At 37.2% G+C, this 19,299-nt stretch overlaps 1 protein-coding gene and 1 pseudogene across 2 annotated transcripts in view; both read right to left on the bottom strand.

Moving 5' to 3' along the window:
* The window catches only part of LOC309384100 (acyl-CoA (8-3)-desaturase-like), a gene marked incomplete at both ends in the record, with an annotated part of 28,217 nt that extends 9,461 nt beyond the window's left edge, over positions 1-18,756 (bottom strand). The window contains 4 exons of the mRNA XM_081937288.1: positions 4,146-4,247; positions 4,907-5,104; positions 8,965-9,075; positions 18,514-18,756. Coding sequence (XP_081793414.1) covers positions 4,146-4,247; positions 4,907-5,104; positions 8,965-9,075; positions 18,514-18,756 — 654 coding nt within the window. The remainder of the gene's footprint in view (positions 1-4,145; positions 4,248-4,906; positions 5,105-8,964; positions 9,076-18,513) is intronic.
* Positions 1-19,299, bottom strand: part of LOC309382952 (acyl-CoA (8-3)-desaturase-like) — a 61,361-nt pseudogene that overhangs the window by 23,049 nt on the left and 19,013 nt on the right. The gene's annotated exons all lie outside the window — the stretch shown is intronic.

Here is a 19,299-nt window from a genome sequence, read left to right as displayed (position 1 = left end):
AAAGTCCGCTAGATAGCAGTGTTAAAATAACAGTGTTAAAATGTATCCAGTCCCTAGCCCCTCGAAGCGCTGCCTTTAGTAAAAGAGAAAGTTAAGCTCAGCGAAAAAAGAAAAAAAATCTTTTAGGCATTAAAAGGAATAAAGTAAAAAAAAAGGCTCTAGTGAAGTCACTTTTAAAAAAAGAAGGGGAAATTAAAATCTTAACAGGTAATGATGAAAAATTAATTAAAATTTTTATGATTATTTATTAGAGGTGAAATTATATGAAGAACAGGTGAAAGGAACTATGCTAGCTTGGGGAAAAAACTTTGGATATGGGATTGACCTAGAAAAATGGCAAAAATTGTGGACTCAAAATTATAAAATGACAATGTCAATTGCATATAAAGAAAATTTGTATAAGATGTTTTATAGGTGGCACTTATCCCCATCGAGAATAGCAAGAATGTCGAAGAATAAGTCTGAAAAATGCTGGAAATGTCAACATACGCCGGGCACATTGTGGTGGACCTGTCCTGAAGCTAAAAGATATTGGACTAAAATACACATGTGGTTGGAGAAAATGATACATAAACATATAGACTTGAAACCAGAACTTTTTTATTGGGAATAATACCAGAAATATACAATAAAGGCTTGAAATGTTTGATCATAAATGTGTTAACAGCTGCTAGAATTGTATTTGCTAAAAACTGGAAAAATGAGAAATTACCAACAGAGGAAGAAATTGTTCGGAAAATAATGGACTGTGCTGAAATGAGTAAACTTACATTTGAAATTAGAGAACTAGAGGATGAGCAATTCTATAAATTATGGGACTTGTTTTATCAATGGCTGGATAAAAAAATCTGGAAATGAATCTTTTTTTTTCCTTTATCCTATCTCATTAATAATAATAGAAAGCTATACCTAATGTTTTGAAAAAATCTCTTTTTCTTTTTTCTCTTTCTATACATGTTAAGCTTTCACTATGAAACAGACTATTTACTTATACTAGATAAGAATAATAATGTATTTAATGTATAAGAGTGAGATGATTTAAATTGTTAGGTATGATTGTAGCTGGTGACTATCTTATAATATAAAATGGAATAATGATGATGTAATGAATAATGGATAGAAATATAGACTGAAATATTTAATGACTACATGGATTGACAAATAATAATGGAAAATTAAATTTGGAGTTGAGGATGATTGGAAATTCTAAGGCTAATGGAAAGTAGAAATGTCTTATATGAAGTAATGAGTTTCTTTTTTCTTTGACTTAATCTTTATTTTTATCTTTGAGAGAATGGTGATATAATTTTATAAAGACTTATTGTTACCTAGTATATAATTATAGAGGTAAAGAAACAAGGGTTGTCACAAAAGAAAGAACACTAATGGCAATTTGAACATACAATGCTCAATGAAATATTTAACTATGTTTAATGGATAATAAGTGACCGTATCCTTAATTGTAAAAACCATTGCACAAAAACTTGTAACCAAACAACATGCTTGATGAAATTGTGTTTTTTTTTACTTCCCTGCTCTTGTGCTGTATGTGTTGTTTTGTCTTTTTTTAAAGAAAAATAAATAAACTTTTATAAAAAAAATTAGGCATGCATTAGATGATATAGGGTTTACTGTAGATATAATAGACTTAAAATAAAGGTCAACTTGTAATCTCATTATTAGATGTTGAAAAGCTTTTGATAAAATACACAAATAATTCATGTTCATTATGTGTCTGTCTGTCTGTCTGACTGTCCGTCCGTCCGTCCATCTATCCATCCATCCATCCATCCATCCATCCATCCACCCACCCACCCACCCACCCACCCACCCACCTACCTACCTACCTACCTACCTACCTACCTACCTACCTACCTACCTACCTACCTACCTTTATGGCTGTGTGTGTATGTTCCAGCATAACTCTGGAATGCCTTTAGCAATTTCAACCAAACTTAATATACAGATGACTTTCTGTCTGGAAAGTAAGACACCCCAACACCCCCTTAGTGTGTGTGTGTCTGTGTCTCTGTGTGTGTATTCCAGCATCACTCTGGAACGCCTGGGCTGCTGAAATGAAAAGGAATGAATTATATCGATAGTGTCAAATCACAGTACTTTTGAAAGTGGTAGTGTGCATTTGGGATTCAAGTTCTATTAAGATACAGTCTGTTGTGCCTTAAAATGGCATCTACTGTACAGCACAGTGCAGTTGCCATGGTAACAACTTCACAGTACTCCATAAGGAGGCTTCCTCTGGTAAGGGGTATTGGTTGTAAATAAATACCCAGGGAACTCCGAGTTATCAGCTAGTATTAAATAGATTTGAAAATCCCTTGGAATTCATAAAATGGATTAAGAATATTATATTTACTATTAAAGTAAAATTTAATGACATTTTCTCCCACTTTTAGAGAAACTAGACATGGATGTCCAGTTTCACCCTTGCTTTTTAAAGTCAGCATTAATTAACTTCAATCAATATTTAATAATCAATGTAATTACTGATATTTAATGATTTTTGGTTTGTGTTATTAGACAACAGAGAAATATCTATGGACTACTACATAACTCAGTTGAATACAAATGCCCACATTCTTTTGTTTTTTTTCGAAACCTCATACTGCTGCTTTAGTATTGATGCAAAATAACAGATATTCTATTGTCCAAATCAGAATTGATACTAATAGGTAAAAATTGGGTTACCCATCACTAAATATCAATTCCATATTTGCACTGAATCGATTAAATATTTGACATGTACGTATGTATGTATGTATGTACACCAAAGGATACAACATGTAATATAAATAAAATTGTTGGAGGGATGTTTCTTCAGAGATCACTACTGTATACATCAAAATGTATTAAATACTGAAAGCTAATAATTAGAGTAAATTTTCCAAATTAGGCAACCTTGGAATATACATATACAGCACTTTTGGTTGGATGGACAGTATTAGGATTTAAATATACAAAACTCTGGTACCTCTGAAACCAATTACGTTAGTTATAAACGTGCGGAAAGGAATGTCTACTTTTAAAGCATTGTTTTTTCCATGCCATATTGACCCTATGGTCCACACTAAATTGGCACTGGACAAGAGTTAATGGAATTCAAGGACAGCTGGACTTGGACTGCTTGTGGGGACATAACTTCAGGATGATTCCTCTCTTGACTCTGCCTCCCCCAACTTTGCCTCTCTTTCTCATATAGAAACATTCTTCAGTCTTTAAAAAAAGTAGTCACAATAGCACACAACCTGCTTTTTCTAGTTAAATTTGATTGGAATGTTTTCTGTTTTACTTCAGTATGACTGCTCTATAGACTCTTTGTTGGACAACTAAGAGACGGCGCTACTCTTTTTTCATTCTTATTATTGCTGCCTTAAAACAGTAGAAGAGGAATATTTCAACATTTATATCAGAATTCTATAGAACTCTTTCATTCTACGTACTCATCCAAACTTTGCAGTGTTGATCAGAGATGGCATTCTGCTAGTTCGCCCCCATTTGGGCGAAGCAGTAGCAGGAGGCTCCGTCCACCTGCCCAGACATCATCACAGACACTCTGCGCATGCACAGAGGTTCTGCACATATGCAGACATGCCGTGCACAAGCACACACTCCCAGTTCAAAACCAGTAGCAGAGGTAAGAGGATCTCATGCCTGGTGTTGATACCCTCAAAGGTATCTACTATGTTATTTTCATTTTATTCTGTACCCCAAATGAAACGGTTATAGACATTTTGATGCTTTCCCATTCGAGTCAAAAACACAACTTTCTAGAATTTATTTAACATGATCTTGATCTCAGATCTCCTATATGAATCAAGTCTTGCCACCTTCGGATCTTAAATTGGGATTGGCTTTTGGTTAATTTGCGCATTCATCTTGTTTATTATAAGTGAAATTCCACTCTTGGTCTGCAGTTAATAATGATAGACAAACAAGTGGTATGATTTAACATAAGAAAACTCTCTGTGTTCTTTGAGAGGGAATGCGAAAATGAGAAGCCCATGTGGCACCTCTTTTATAAATAACACAACACATTTGATATTTATTTTTTCATGTATATTTGTAATATTCCATATTCTTTCCCTTCAATTCCGCAGAACATTCTAAGAATAATATACCTTACTTACCTTTAAATGGCACATTACAAATTCATGAAAATGGTGGTTCCATTTTGGATTACTGAAGACTGAAAGATGTCCCAAATCATGTTGTAGCCAGCCTGCTTGAGACTAAAAGAAAAGGGTGATTCGCCACAGAAGGACTACCTTTTGTGTCACTCCTACAACTTATATCCAATGGTAATAGCTATGCAAGAACTGCTGGGATAGAAAAAATAAAGATTCATTCATTCTAGGATTTTTTTATTCAATCAAAGGGGCAGCCACCCAGAGAAGCATTCCAAACAGGATAGGCACAAGAAACCAATTCTACAATATAACCACAAATATCTTCCCCAAACGTATCTGACATTTTGTGATAGACGGTGAGGAGACATGGCTGCTTTTTAATGCTGTATTCTAGTTTCATTACTTACTGTCCTTCAGAATGGGAGGGTTGAGATATAAGATGACATGGCATCATAGAACATAGAATTTAAAAGGACCTTGCAGGTCTTCTAAGATAAATGGCTGCCAAGTCTCTTCCTTTCTACAGAATCATCTGTTGGGCAAAGCAGAAGCAGCTTTTTATCTAACTGAATTGCTTAGTCTCCTTCAACCCTTATTCCTCCAAGTAATTGAATGCAACCTTCTGAAGGCGCATGACAATTGAATATGTGTTATTTTCTTTATAAAGAAATTATTTTAATTTGGTTGAAAGACAGTCTGCTGTAGGAAGACAAACTAGCGGAAAATGCAATTTTACCTAAAAATAAAGGCAAGAATATTACCTGAGCAAAGGTCATCAACACTGTGGCAATAAGAAAAGATGTCATAGATAGTCCAAAATACCACAAAACAAACCAGCCAGCAGCATCCAGTAGTAAAATATGCAGAAGCATCAGGAAAAAGAACGATTGGTTTGGCTTGAAGAGTCCCATCTTTTTAACATTGGACAGCAGTTCCCGAAAATCTTCTATTAATAATTGCTATGGGCCAAAATTCAGAAAATTTGCAGGAGTTTTGACTTTATGGATACAGCATAGCTAGCCAGTGGCATCAACAGTTAACATCAAGAACTCTTGGTGGAATTGCCCTCCAAATATCCTTTCCTTCCAAACTTTTAATACTCTTTCAAAAACATTAAAAGTGGAAGAAAACAAATGAAAAATGGTTGCATAAATAAACTATTTTTCTACTTAGTGACTGCTAGACAACTTAGAGCTCATGTTTGGGACACTAGAAATCAATGCCCATCTGTATTTAATAATCTTGGCAAAAAGCACTAATGGGGAAACAGAAAGAGGGGGTGGGAGATATATATATATATGATTTCATGGTATAGCTTGGTATAGTTTGGTAATGTATGGCTTTATTGAGTGTCCACAAGGCAGCACCAATTTATATATTCCTCTAATGTACATACTAATCTATGATTGGAGAATTACTAGTTTAAACAAACCACTGACTGTTGTGTTATTCAGTACTATTTTTATTTGTATATTTATTGTAAACTATTGGCACATGACATTCATTTTTAGAATATATTTGTACTATATTTCAATTTCATTTACTTAAATGTAGTATTTTATTACAATTATAAAATACGCAATTAATATTATGAATTAATATTAATTATTATTTCTGATTAAATATTTATGGAACTCAATGGGGCTCTATTTACCTACTTTAATCACTTTATACAGCTGCCCACTCAATAATTTTCAGCAGGTTACATCATTAGAAATCTATTGGCCAGAAGTCCCACCACAGGACATTCACAAGCATGATCAATTCTATTTCAGGGCTCTGCCCATGCCTGAAACCTGACTGAAAAGGATCCAGATAAACCATTTTCTCCAGACTCTCTGAGGCTGCATTGTAATCACCTGCTTGTTAATCTTAAGAAAACAGGCTGGGATTAATTAGGCGGAGGCTGAGGAAGGCAGCCCAAAAGAACTGAGTTTACTTGCCCAATCTGATAGCAACTACACTTTTAGAAATACCTTGGATCTTGTTTGGCAGAATCAGATGAAAAATCATCTGATGGGACATAAAATGAGGTTGCTCTACATCTGGAGGATGAAAAGGGTAAAACTGAGTACATTCACTCTACATTGGACACCAACTAGATATGTCTTGTTGAGATGACAGAAGCGTCATCATGGGGGGAGGGGTTGTTTGGACTCAATTTGAATCTGTGGAGCCTAAAGAAGCAAACAGGGCTATCTCCATGTTACTCTCACTGTGTATTAGAATCTTGCTTGCTTAGTGGAAGCAGACAGGGAGATGAGAGGAGGCCAAGCGTGAGTGATAGTGAAGACATCCTCCCGATACATTTGGGAAGAATCAAGTGCGGCTTCAGGGCAATGAGGTGGAAAGTGGAAGGGAATGAAATGGCAGATATTAAGATCACTTCATAATTTAAAGTCGGCGGAAGGAAACGGACTTTTACTGTTTTTAGAAATGCCAAGAGACAATGCAGAAAGATTGAGGAGCACCTGATAAAATCACTTCTGTTAACCTTAATAGCAGATCAGTTTTAATGACAAAAGCGATCTTTGAGTCAACCCAATAATAATTAAGGGTTTGCAGATTAACACCATAAGCCACTACCTCAATTTTCTGTCTCCCAACTTACATTTTTGCTGGGTTCAAAGCTGGGCTGATCAGGTGCCAATTCCCCAATCAAAAGTGATGCCATGTGCATTCACTTCCGGTTCCGGCAGCTGACGGCAACGGGCAAGCTTTGCTCGCCCCGCGCTTTCCCGGTGGGCTCGCCACTCCTTGGGGGGAACAGGACACCCCGTAGAGGCTCCTGCTTGAGGGGCGGCACCGCAAGGGATCCCCTGGATCAGCGGCGGCCGGTTGGGCCCCCCCCTGCCTCGCTCCAGGCACTGGGGAGCATGATGGGGAGACGCTCCGGCATCTTCGCTGTGAGGCTGTTGGGAGAATAAACGAGCAGAAGGACGCGGATGCGGTGCGGTGAGGCGAAAACTCCCTTCCATTCCCTTTCTTAACTTGGAGAAATTGCCAGCAGTTTAAAAACTTTTTTTTCAGCTTGGCTTAGAGAAGCGCGGCTGGAGCGAGGGGGATTCCCCCCCCTCAGACAGGCGGCTGGAAACAATTTTGCTCTCAGCCCTAGAGGGAGGTGGAGGGAGAGAGCCAACTAATGATGCCACACTCTTACTAAAAGCGAATTCTGGACTTAATCTTATAACATAATGAGGATCTGGAAGCTTTGGAACTTTGAAGACTTTGTTATGCCTCTAAACCCGAAGCTGGCAGGGCAAGATGGCACACTTCCGTTGTCTTTATGAACTGTGAAAATTGACTCCACCTTTAAAACTTCAGGCTTCCGGTCTTTGTCTCCGTGCTACTCAGACAAAGCTCTTGTGGATTGTCATTCCTTGGGCTCCCTGGTGTGAAAAACTTTACCTTATTGCCAGTGTAACTAGAAAAACCACCTTCTGCCTGGACCTTTTATCCCCTGGACTCTCCTGGCTGCTCTACTCCTCTGACTGATCATTCTCTGCATTGACTGAACTCTTTATTTCACAAACAATGTCACGTAAAAAACCACCTCCTGGGAAGCCTGGCTTTGCTGCCTCTGCCCCGACATCTACAGCATCCAGTCCCAGAACACAATCAACGAGAACAGCTTTGATGCAACCTAGAACCACAGAGACTGAATTTCAACAAATGTTTCAACAACTTCTACAGGGACAAGAGGAAATAAAAAGACAATTAAAAGAGATGAAAGAAGAAATTAAAGAGAACCAGGCCCAAATTAACAAGAACTCACAGAGACTGGATCTTTTGGAGGGGGGAGCGGCTGAGATGAGGGAGGGGATGGAAGGGGTGCAGAAGGGGAACAAAGAACTTGAGACCCAACAGATGAAAATAGAATTTGAGAGAATGTCCTTCTACCTTAGATTTCAAAATGTGGTAGAGACAGATGATGAAGATATAAGGGACATCATGACAAACATTTTGGCCGAATATATCCAGAAAGAGAAACAACAGATGGGGTGGGAACTAGATTTGGTTTATAGGATGAACTCAGCATATGCCAGAACACACAATGTACCCAGGGAGGTTCACATTAAATTTCTTAGAAAAGCCACAAGAGATGAAATTCTGAGTGCACAAAGGGGGCAAGCTTTGAAATATCAAGATAGGGAAATAACCATTCTGAAACAGATCCCCAAGAAAGTGAGGGAGAAAAGAAAAAGCTATTCGCAATTAGCGAAGAAATTATACCAGAAGGGGGTGTGGTTCAGATGGTTGATGCCTGAAGGTATGCTAATATTCTGGGAGGACACAAGAGTTAGAATTAATACACCCTTAAAGGCGCAGGCCTTTATGGAAAAAAATAAAGCACTCCTAGATAAACCAGATGACCCTACAACAGACATACAGGACACGGGAGGGGCCGGAGCTCTGCTGGCAAGGGGAGATGGGGCAATACCAAGAAAACTCAGATCTCAAAAATGAACAAGAAAATTTGCTTGACATTAATTGACCGAAATTATTAATTGAATTTATATGCTGACTATATATTGCTATTTAGTAATGAATTTTGTGTTAATGTATACTATGAGTATGGAGGGAGGGGGCACCTACCGCACTTCGCAACTGCCAAAATTTATAACCTTTCCACCACCCTTTTCCTTGCTATTTTTCAAAAAAACCAATAAAACTTTGTTTTAAAAAAATCTCTTCTGTTGACCTTAATAGCAGATCAGTTTTAATGACAAAAGCGATCATTGAGTCAACCCAATAATAACTAAGGGTTTGCAGTTTAACACCATAAGCCACTACCTCAATTTTCTGTCTCCCAACTTACATTTTTACTGGGTTCAAAGCTGGGCTGATCAGGTGCCAATTCCCCAATCAAAAGTGATGCCATGTGCTTCCTTACTAGGGTCTTGTCAAGGTGAAAGGCTGTAAAAGGATCCTAAAGCCAAAACATAAAGAAAAAAAGGGGAAAATATTATAATAAAGAACCAATTTAAAGTCAACCTGGAAGAAACATGTTTAGGCTGAGTGCTTATATTTGCTTCTTATCTTTCTTCTCTCCAATTCAACGCATGACAGACATAATTCCCAGGAGGTGCTTGACCAAGAGAAGAAAGATAATAATCAAATATTTTGAAACTCTTGCACTATTTCAGAAATTAGCTCTGAAGGGTTATGATTAATTCTAAACTATAATTATTAGAAAATGATTTTGGCTTCAAGTAAAGTCTGGAGCAATAGATGACAGGTGGAACTGGAACATGGAACTGGAAAAACTTTGTTAATCTGAGATGTTTCATTGCTAAGCCAAGCATCTTTATCAGTCAGAGTAAAAATTAGTTAGGCAGAGAATCATTGGAATGTACCAGGGGTTGTAACACAAATATATACTTATTTCCCTGGCTCAACTGATAAGGAAGAGAACCCGTGGCTTAGTGGTTAAGACTCCTGCCTAAGATATATCCACCCCGGGTTCTAATCCCAGTAAGGGTATGGCTAGCTGATGAGAGCTAATTAGCTCGAAATAGATCTATCCTAGTCTCCCTTTATTTATTTATCAGTACAAATACAACACACACACACACACACACACACACACACACACACATATATATATATATATATATAGCAAATCATTTCAGGGAGAAACACCTGAAATTGGTGCGACAAGAGTTGATATGTTCCCAGTAATTTTAACTCTGACTGATAAAGTTACTTGGATGACCAACTGAATATCTCAGATTAACATAGGGTAATGTGCTTTGAAAGTGTGTAATAGTGACTGAGTCCAGTCTTATTTTTTATTTTTATTTTTTTTATTAAAAGAGTTTTATACAAAAAGATTTTCCCCCTTTTCACCCCCCCGCCATACAATGTAAATCTCATACAAATGCTATACCCCCCCACCCCCCCCCGCAAAAATTCACATTAAAATATTATACCAAATACTTTGCCCCCTCCCCTCCCCCCATCTTAAAGTAAATTACTCATATTGTATCCCCTCTCCTCCCAACAAACACAATATAAATTTCTCTTAGATTAATAATAGCACATTAATCCCATCTTCTAAGCTAATTTAACATATATAACTCTTAATATAAATTTCTCCTAAAATAACATTGTTTCATTAATCCCATCTTCTAATTTATTCATACAAATATAATGCCCCGCCCTCCACCCTAACCCTCCCCCACCTCCCACACAAACAGTCTTATTTTTTAAATTACGATAAAAATATTATTTTTTTCTTCTGTTCAGTCATGTCCAATTCTCAGGGACTTTTGGACATTTTTTCTTGGCAAGGTTTTTCAGAAGTGACTTGCCACTGCTTCCTTCCTAGGGCTGAGATAAAGTGATTAGCCTAAGATCATCCAGTCAGCATCATGCACAAGGCAGCACTTGAATTCACAATTTCCCAATATTTAGCCTGATGCTGTAATCACTACACCAAGCTGGCTCCATGACAATTTTTGTGATTAGTTGCGAAGTCATGTCCAACCCATTGCGACCCCATGGACACATAACTTATGTCTTATCTTTTTATTTTCTACATCCAGGTTGTTGTTGTGTGTGTGACAGAGAGGGGGGGGTATTTTGTTTTGTGAGCTCCTACTTGCAGTCCGTATTAACAGAGGCCAGATACTGGTTTTCCCAACTGACCGAAAAGGTGTATAAGTATGTGCATCTTCAAATAATCATGTGATATAGATCCAGTTTCTCTCTTTGCAAAAGGGAAGACATATAGAATAGTATTGCATGACTGAACTTCTTGCTCCTTGTTAAAGTTGTGTATGATTAATTCAAAAATTACAAATTGATTATTTGGGCAACTGGTCTTCCGCTCTCTGCTCTGCATGCAAGAGACACATGTGTGCATGCGCAGGGAGTGGGGTGTATGCATGGAGGGGTGCTCGCATTGCATTTTGGGGGCTTACACAGTGCCCACATGTCCTCTTTTGGCTTCCAGATTGGTGCAGGAGGCCTTCCAAGGCCAAAACAGAGCACTAGGGGTGCATGTGGTCCCCCGACCCAATTTTGGGCGTGGAATGCCTCGTGCACCAATTTTTCCCTCAATCTGTGGTTCCATTCTCACACAACACTTGCTTCCTCCACATAAAGCCTGTTTACTCAGTACCACTTAAGACTTTTCTTCTCTAGGCTCAACAGTTCAGTTTAACAATTCCTTCAACAACCACCTCACTCTCTGTTTGTGGCTCCTGTTCCAACTGTTTTGGACCTTTCTTAAAGTGTAGCTCCACAAACTGAGTAAAGAGCAGAATAAATGGATTGCTTTGTAAATAACTAAGAAAGCCAAATACTAGCAAAAAGAAAGTCAATATCTGCTTCATATAGTATAGTGAGACTTTTGAAAAGTGTTCAGAAAAATGGGAATCTCGTCGTCCTCATGAGAAACTTACATACAAGTCAGGAAGCCACAATACAGGCAGAACATGGCAAAACAGACTGACTCCAGGTTAGCAAAAGGGTACAAGGCTGTGTACTTGACCCTTATATTCAACTTATATGCTGAATACATATGAAGGGCAACTGGTTTTAACATTGGAGGAAGAAACATCAACAGCCTGTATTATGCTGATAGCCCTACCCTGAAGCTGAATATACAGAAAATCTGCAAGTTTTAATGATAAAAGTCAAGTAGCAGAGTGGAAAATGGGATTAAAATTAAATATATAAAGAAGACTTCCTGTGGTGACGTCAGCATGCTTGCAGTTGAGGAACGGGAGCTCTCCTGACCTCTAACTCTAACTTCTTCGTTTGGGCTCATTTTTGAGTGCTGTGGATCCTGGACGGACCAACAGATTAAGGGGGAAACTCTGAAGACGCTGGGGTGATAAGGCAAATCCTCCCAGCGGCAGGAGAAACCCACTAAATGGATGAGGAATCATCCTGCCACTTTGTCAGGACCGGAGCAATGGCGACCGCATAAGAAGGAAGCAAAGAGAGAAAGCAGTTGAAATATCTGTTACTATTATTGACAACCCAAAGAAGAGGGAAACAATGCATAACTGGCAGAGAGGGTGAGCTGGAAAGAAGGAGGCTCTGAGAAGAAGATTTTTCAGACTTTTGCCTAAAAGCTGTAAGAGCAGAATTGCTGACCTTGAATTGACAGCGTAAATAACTTGAACTAAATTGGCCAGAGGGGAGAACAAAAACCCAGCATGGATAACAGGAGTAGGACATAGTAACTGTTGAGAAGACGTGTAAAGTGCAGAAGGAATGTTCAACATTCGGGTTGGTTGTTGACTTGTTGACTTTTTTCTTCTTGCTCTTTTGGAAGATTAGAGGGCTTCATTACCCACCCACCCTTATTTTCCTTTGTCGCTGGACTTGTTGCATTAACTGATTGACACTAACAGTGATACTGAACAGAGGGTGACACCTAGTGAATCAAAATTTGAACCCTGCGGTCTGAAGAAACCGGTGACATAAGCTGATATATATGTATAGAGAGAAACTTATTACTTATTACCCTTATAATTGATACAATTGAGAGACATCTATTTGTATAGGATAACTGTGTGATATATAACTCTAAGATATATGATAATTAAAGATCAAAATAGAATGGAATAATACATAAGAATGTGTAGATATTGAAACGTGATATTAAGGAAGGTTAATTATTGCTAAATCCTGAGATATATAATTATTGATAAGATTGATAACATTGATATTGCTGATAAAGTAGAAGTAAAGTAGAACTTATATGTAATTGTGGACAAGGATAAATAGGGGGATAAGAATGGCAACTTCAGGAAAGTTAATTAAAAAAAACCACACCTAATATGACTTCGGCAACACCCCCCTCCTCCAATCAAAAATCAATTGAGAGTGCATTGGGACTGGAGAAAGGCGGAAAGATGGCAGAAACAACAGGACCAGCACCAACAATGCAAAGTATGCAATTAATGCTTCAAATGATACAAGAGACACTTATAAAAACCAAGAAGTGACAGCTACAAATCATGAAGAGACAAGGAGGAATCATGAAGAAATGAAAAATGAAATGGGAGAACTGAAAGGAAATATTAAAACCATGGATGACAAAATTGAAAAGATACAGAATGTCTTGGCAATCAATGAACAGAAAATCCAGAACATCGAAACAAAAATAGAACAAACAGATCAGAAGATGGAAAAAATTGAGCTAGAATATAGACAAGTGAATAAAGAACTAGAGTTATCAATAATTCGACTTGAAAATGAAAGAGCTACATTCTATTTTAGATTCCAAAACATACCAGAAGAGAAGGAGGAAGACCTGAAGGAAAAATGAATGAAATCTTCACTGAAATTTTACAGAGAAAGGAACAAGAGTTGAGAGGGGATATTGATGAAGCTTACCGAGTGCATACTAATTACGCCAGAAGACACAGGCTCCCGAGAGAAGTGCATGTAAGATTTGCCCAAAAAACAACCAGAAATGAAGTATACAAAAAAACCAGTGAAGGGACGATTACATATCAGGGAAAAGAGTTGATCACGCTTAAACAGATTCCACGGAGAATTCATGAACGACGTAGACAATACCAATTTTTAACAAACCAGTTAAATAAAAACAGAATAATGTACAGATGGTTGATACCAGAAGGGGTACTGGTGTCTTGGCAAGGAAAAAGGTATAAGATAGAGAATATAGAAGAAGCGCAGGAATTCTATGAGAAATACTGCACAAGGGAAGAAGAACAAGGAAGTAAAGAGGACCTAGAAAGTGGAAGTCGAGGCCAAGAGGAAGAAACCTCAGAAGACAAAGAAAGAAACAGGAAAGAAGAACAGAGGCAAGAAAGAGAGAGAGCAGAAAAGGAGGGCGCGAGAGGGAAAAGTCAGATACAAACTAGAAGCAACAAAAAAAAAACCCATCTAAAGATGGACCAGGAAATAACAATTATCTCAACAAACTTGAATGGACTGAACGCACCAAAAAAAAGAGCGCAGATGTTTAACAAACTTAAGAAACTGAAGGTAGATATAATCTGCATACAGGAAGTGCATATTAAAAGGGAGCATAAGAACTTATTGGAAAACAAAGAACTAGGGAAATTATACACAGCACTAGCAGGAAAAAAAAGAGGGATAGCAACCTATATAAAGGAAAAAATAAATTCCAAAGAAGTCTACTCTGAGGAAGAAGGCAGGATACTAATGATTGAATTAGAGACAACAGAAAAACCGATATTATTAATAGTCATATATGCACCAAATCAGAAACAAGAGGAATTCTATAGGAAACTACAGAACAAAATAAACGAATTAGAATATGAAAATATTTGCTTAATTGGGGATTATAATGCAATAGTGGATAAAAAAATGGACTATGAAAGCAAAAAGAAAAAGAAAATGAAAAAAAATATGCTACCCAAATCCTTTTTTGAGATGGCAATGGAATATATACACGATGTTTGGAGAGAAAGGCACAAAACAAGAAATCAAAATACCTTTTATTCGAACCCCCATCAGTCACTATCAAGAATTGACATGGCTTGGATTTCATCTGGTCTATGCAATCAAGTAGATGAAATTGAAATAGAAGCAAATGAGTGGGCAGATCACAATCCAATAAAATTAAGATGGAAAGATCAAAGAAGAAAAAAAAATGGATGATGAATTCAAATATTATAAACGAAACAGAATACACTCAAATGCTGGAGAAAGAACTAAAACATTTTTTTAGAATAAATAAAAAAGAAGATACCTCAATTCAAAATCTCTGGGACACTATGAAAGCATACACAAGAGGCCTTACGATTGCCTATATGGCGAGGAAAACTAGAAAACAAAAAGAGCAACAAGAATGTATGCAAAAGGAACTTATGGAAGCCGAAGATGAACTCCAGAAAGACCCAAAGAATAAAATTAAAAAAGAAAAAAGAGAGATAATCAAACATAAGCTCAACTTAATAAATCAAAAGGAATTAGCGCAGAAAATTAAAGCAGCCAGACAAAATTACTTTAAACAAGCCAACAAACCTGGATGATGGCTGGCATACAGACTGAAGAATGAAAGAGAATAAGGATGATATATCAATTAAAAGATGATGAGGGAAGAATTCAATACAAAGCAGAAGAAAAGAAGAAAATTATTCATAAATACTTCACAAAACTATACGCACAAGATAGTATGGAGGAAAACAAAATAAAGCATTATTTAAACACAGCAAAGATAACACCAATCTCAAAAGAGCAAAGGGAGGCGATAAACAGGCCAATAACGTTATCCGAAGTGGAACTAGTCTTGAAAAACCAGAAAAATAATAAAACACCAGGACCAGATGGAATACCGGTGGAGCTATACAAATATAATAAAACAATATTGGAAGAGTTAGGGGTGGAAATGTTTAATGAAGTTTTAGGAAAAGCCAAGATACCGGAATCATGGACAGAAGCAATAATATCGCTAATCCCAAAAGAAGAAACCAGCCTACAAGAAATTCAAAACTACAGGCCAATTTCATTACTAAACTCTGATTATAAAATATCTGCAGCAATTATGGCAGGAAGAATCAAACAGGTTTTAAATGAATGAATACACCCAGACCAAAACGGATTTTTACCCCACAGACACATTAGAAATAATACGAGAATCCTCCTAGATATAATGGAGTACTACGAGGCGCATCCAGAAAAACAAATGGTACTGGTTTTCCTTGATGCACAAAAAGCATTTTACAACGTAATCTGGAAATTTATAATAACAATATTGGATGAGATGAAATTTGGTGAAAAATTTATAAAAATGATAGAAGGATTTCATAACAATCAGACAGCCAAAGTTCTGATGAATGGAGAATTAACAGAGAAGATCGAGATTAAAAAAGGAGTCAGACAGAGATGCCCCCTCTCTCCTTTGCTGTTTATATTGACTTTGGAAATTTTATTAAATGAAATTCGGAAGGACCAGGGAATAAAAGGTTTAAGACTCAAAAATGAAGAATATAAGGCCGAAGCCTATGCCGATGACCTAGTATTTGTACTAGAGGACCCATTAGAATCCAGTCAGAAATTAATTCAAAAATTAGAAGAATATAACGAAGTGGCAGGATTAAAGATCAATAAAAACAAAAATGATAACCAAGAACATGACAAAAAAGCAAGAAGAGGAACTGGAAGTAACAACCAGAATGCAAATAACTAAGAAAGTGAAATACTTGGGGATCTGGGTGTCGGCAAAATGTTCCACAATTAAAGATGATAACTATAATAAATTAGTGATACAAATAAAGAAAGAGTTAGAAAATTGGAAAAATATTCAACTATCACTCATGGGACGTATAGTGACAATTAAAATGAATATTCTACCAAGAATCTTATTCCTGTCGCAAGCCGCACCTATTAATCCGGGTAAAAAATTCTTTCAAGAATTAAACAAAATAACCGCTAGGTTTATTTGGCAGGGACGAAAAGCGAGGATTAAACTAAAGTCAATGCAAGACAGCAAGGAGAGGGGAGGCTTAGCATTACCAAATTGGGATCTATACGCATCGGCAGTATCAATAACATGGGTGAAGGATTGGATAGAGCTAAAGAATAAAAGAATTTTGACTTTGGAAGGCCATGATTTCCAAGCAGGCTGGCACACATTCCTATGGGATGATAAAAATAAAACACACAAATACTTTCAAAATCATTTAATTAGAAGAGCGTTATTGCAAAAATGGCTCAAAATAAAATAAAAAACCCACTATGTGAAAATTCCGAATTGGCTATCACCAACAGAAAGGACGTCTCATCCAAATTTTATAGATTTGAACAAAATGCTAAGATATAGAGACTTAATTGATAGACAAGGAAACTTAAAAACAATTGAAGAATTGGCAGAACAGCACATGAAAGTTGACTGGCTAACTTACCTTCAAATCAAAACTAAATACAATAAAGATACCAAATTATATGACATTGAAACAGAACCACACAAATTGGATAAAATCATTCAAAGCCCAGATAGAAAAATGATAGGGAGAATATATAAATTTCTCCTGAAGTATAAAATGGAAGAGGAAATTGTGAAAGAACAAATGATAAAATGGGCGCAGAACTTTGGATATAATATTGAATTAGACAAATGGGAAAAATTTTGGGGAACAAACGTAAAAATGACACTCTCAGTTGCATACAAGGAAAACCAGAACAAAATGTTTTATAGATGGCACATAGCACCAACAGGGTTAACTAAAATATCATCAAATACCTCCCCAAAATGTTGGAAATGCGAATCGATACACGGAACGTATTACCATTTATGGTGGACCTGTGAGGCGGCTAAAAAGTTTTGGAAAAAGATCAAAAATTGGCTGGAGGCAATAACGGGAGTTAAAATAGAATGGAAACTGGAAATCTTCTTATTAGGAATAATGTCTGCGAAATACAAAAAAGAAATCCAGTATTTAATACTACATATAATAACGGCGGCAAGGATTGCCTATGCCCAGAAATGGAAAAACAAACTAACTCCAAGTGAAGATGAAATAATAAGAAAGGTTATGGACTGTGCTGAAATGGACAAACAAACTAAAGAAATTCAGGGAAAAGAAGAATCAGAATTCTACCAGATATGGGATAAATGGTATAGGTGGATGGAGGAAAGAAACAAGAATCAATGAAGGAATGTAACAAAACTTAAAAATAATAGTTATGGGTAAAATAAGAAAATTAAGAATGGTGAAACCCAAATAAAACATAATTGAATGGGAAAAAAAATAATAAAAATAAAAACTTAGTTAATTTTTGGTGATTAATAAGTAGAACGTTGTAGCTGCTTATAGAATGTTTTTGATTTTAAAACGTTTATTCGTTAACAGATAACCCATCATGACAATAATAATGAAATAATAACTCTAACTGGTAAAAACAACTTGGATATAAAATATAATATGGGACCTGGGGAAAAGATTTACTAATTTTATAAAAAAAAAATTGTTTAGATTTTGTTATAAAGATGTAATCTCTCCTGGGTACTTATAAATTATAGTAATGAATTTTTGTCTAGATTTATTATAATATAAATATAAATGATTCTAGACAAAAGCACATTTAAACAAATATAGTTAAATGAGAATGATGGCATATTGATGGTATAAAGATTTTTGATTTAAAATGTACAATTCAATATGAATGAAATATAAAGAATGTTTGTAGTAATGCACGAAATTTATTTGTAACCAATCAACATGCTTTCTGGAAGATGTAATGAATGTTTTTGTGTGGGGTTTTTTTTTTTGTTTAATATATATATATATATAAATGCCGTGCCCATAGCTACAAATATTAGAATTGCGTAAACTATTCCCTGTGACACTTTACGGGAGCGAAAGAAACTGGCCACCCGAGTCCTCGCCTCGTCAGCAGCCCCGCGCCTTACCGTGGCATCCTGCCCTGCGTACGAGCTGATAGTCCGGGAGCCCCCCGGGTGCCTCCTGTGGAACCGGCTGATGTCATAGACTTTCCTGTCAATCACCAGCCAGCGCTCCCGTGACGAGTCTTCCTGGCCAGTGCGCCGCCCGATCTCTTCCCAGGTAAACCACCGCGAAGGGCCGGACTGATCGGCCGCAGGATAAGCCTCCCTCCTCCGCCTGATCCCGGTTTCTCCTTGCTGGGAAGCCATCTCCCTCCGACTGAGGCTTCGGGGAACTTGACACTGTGCTTTTCAGCACCATCGGGAGGCCGGACTGGGCGAGTCTGAGCAAGGGAGTTGCCTCCCTTCTCCGCCTTCGATTGGCCCAAAAAGTTTCATCGACGCTGCTTTCGTGGGACAAACGCAGACTGAGAAACTCTCGAAAAAGCAACTCGGGCGAGCCTAAGATGCTCGGCTTTTCGAGTACGAAGGAGAAGCAGGCTGCCGACTGGTGTGAGTCATTGCATTTTGAAAAGTTGCCCTCCACAGCGGATAGTGATAGGACGGAGATCAGCTGTGCCAGCAATTGTTTATTTCGGAGAACAAACTGAGCTGGGATTCAAATAATCACTATTGATTCATCTCTGCCTTCTCTCCATCCCTGGAATACCACAGGTTGAGGATTTCTACTGGCTATACAGAAAGGAGATTGGCATAATCTGAAACAGCTTTCATTTGCTTAAACATTATAGTGGCAAAACACACAACTTTCTGGCCACTTGTGGGGAAGAGGCGTTGACAGAGGCTTATCAA

Source organism: Natrix helvetica (genome assembly GCF_964273705.1).
Source record: "Natrix helvetica genome assembly, chromosome: 1".
In the NCBI taxonomy this organism is placed as follows: domain Eukaryota; kingdom Metazoa; phylum Chordata; class Lepidosauria; order Squamata; family Natricidae; genus Natrix; species Natrix helvetica.
The sequence above is the reverse complement of the archived record's forward strand: the minus strand, read 5'-3'. Positions and strand labels throughout refer to the sequence as shown.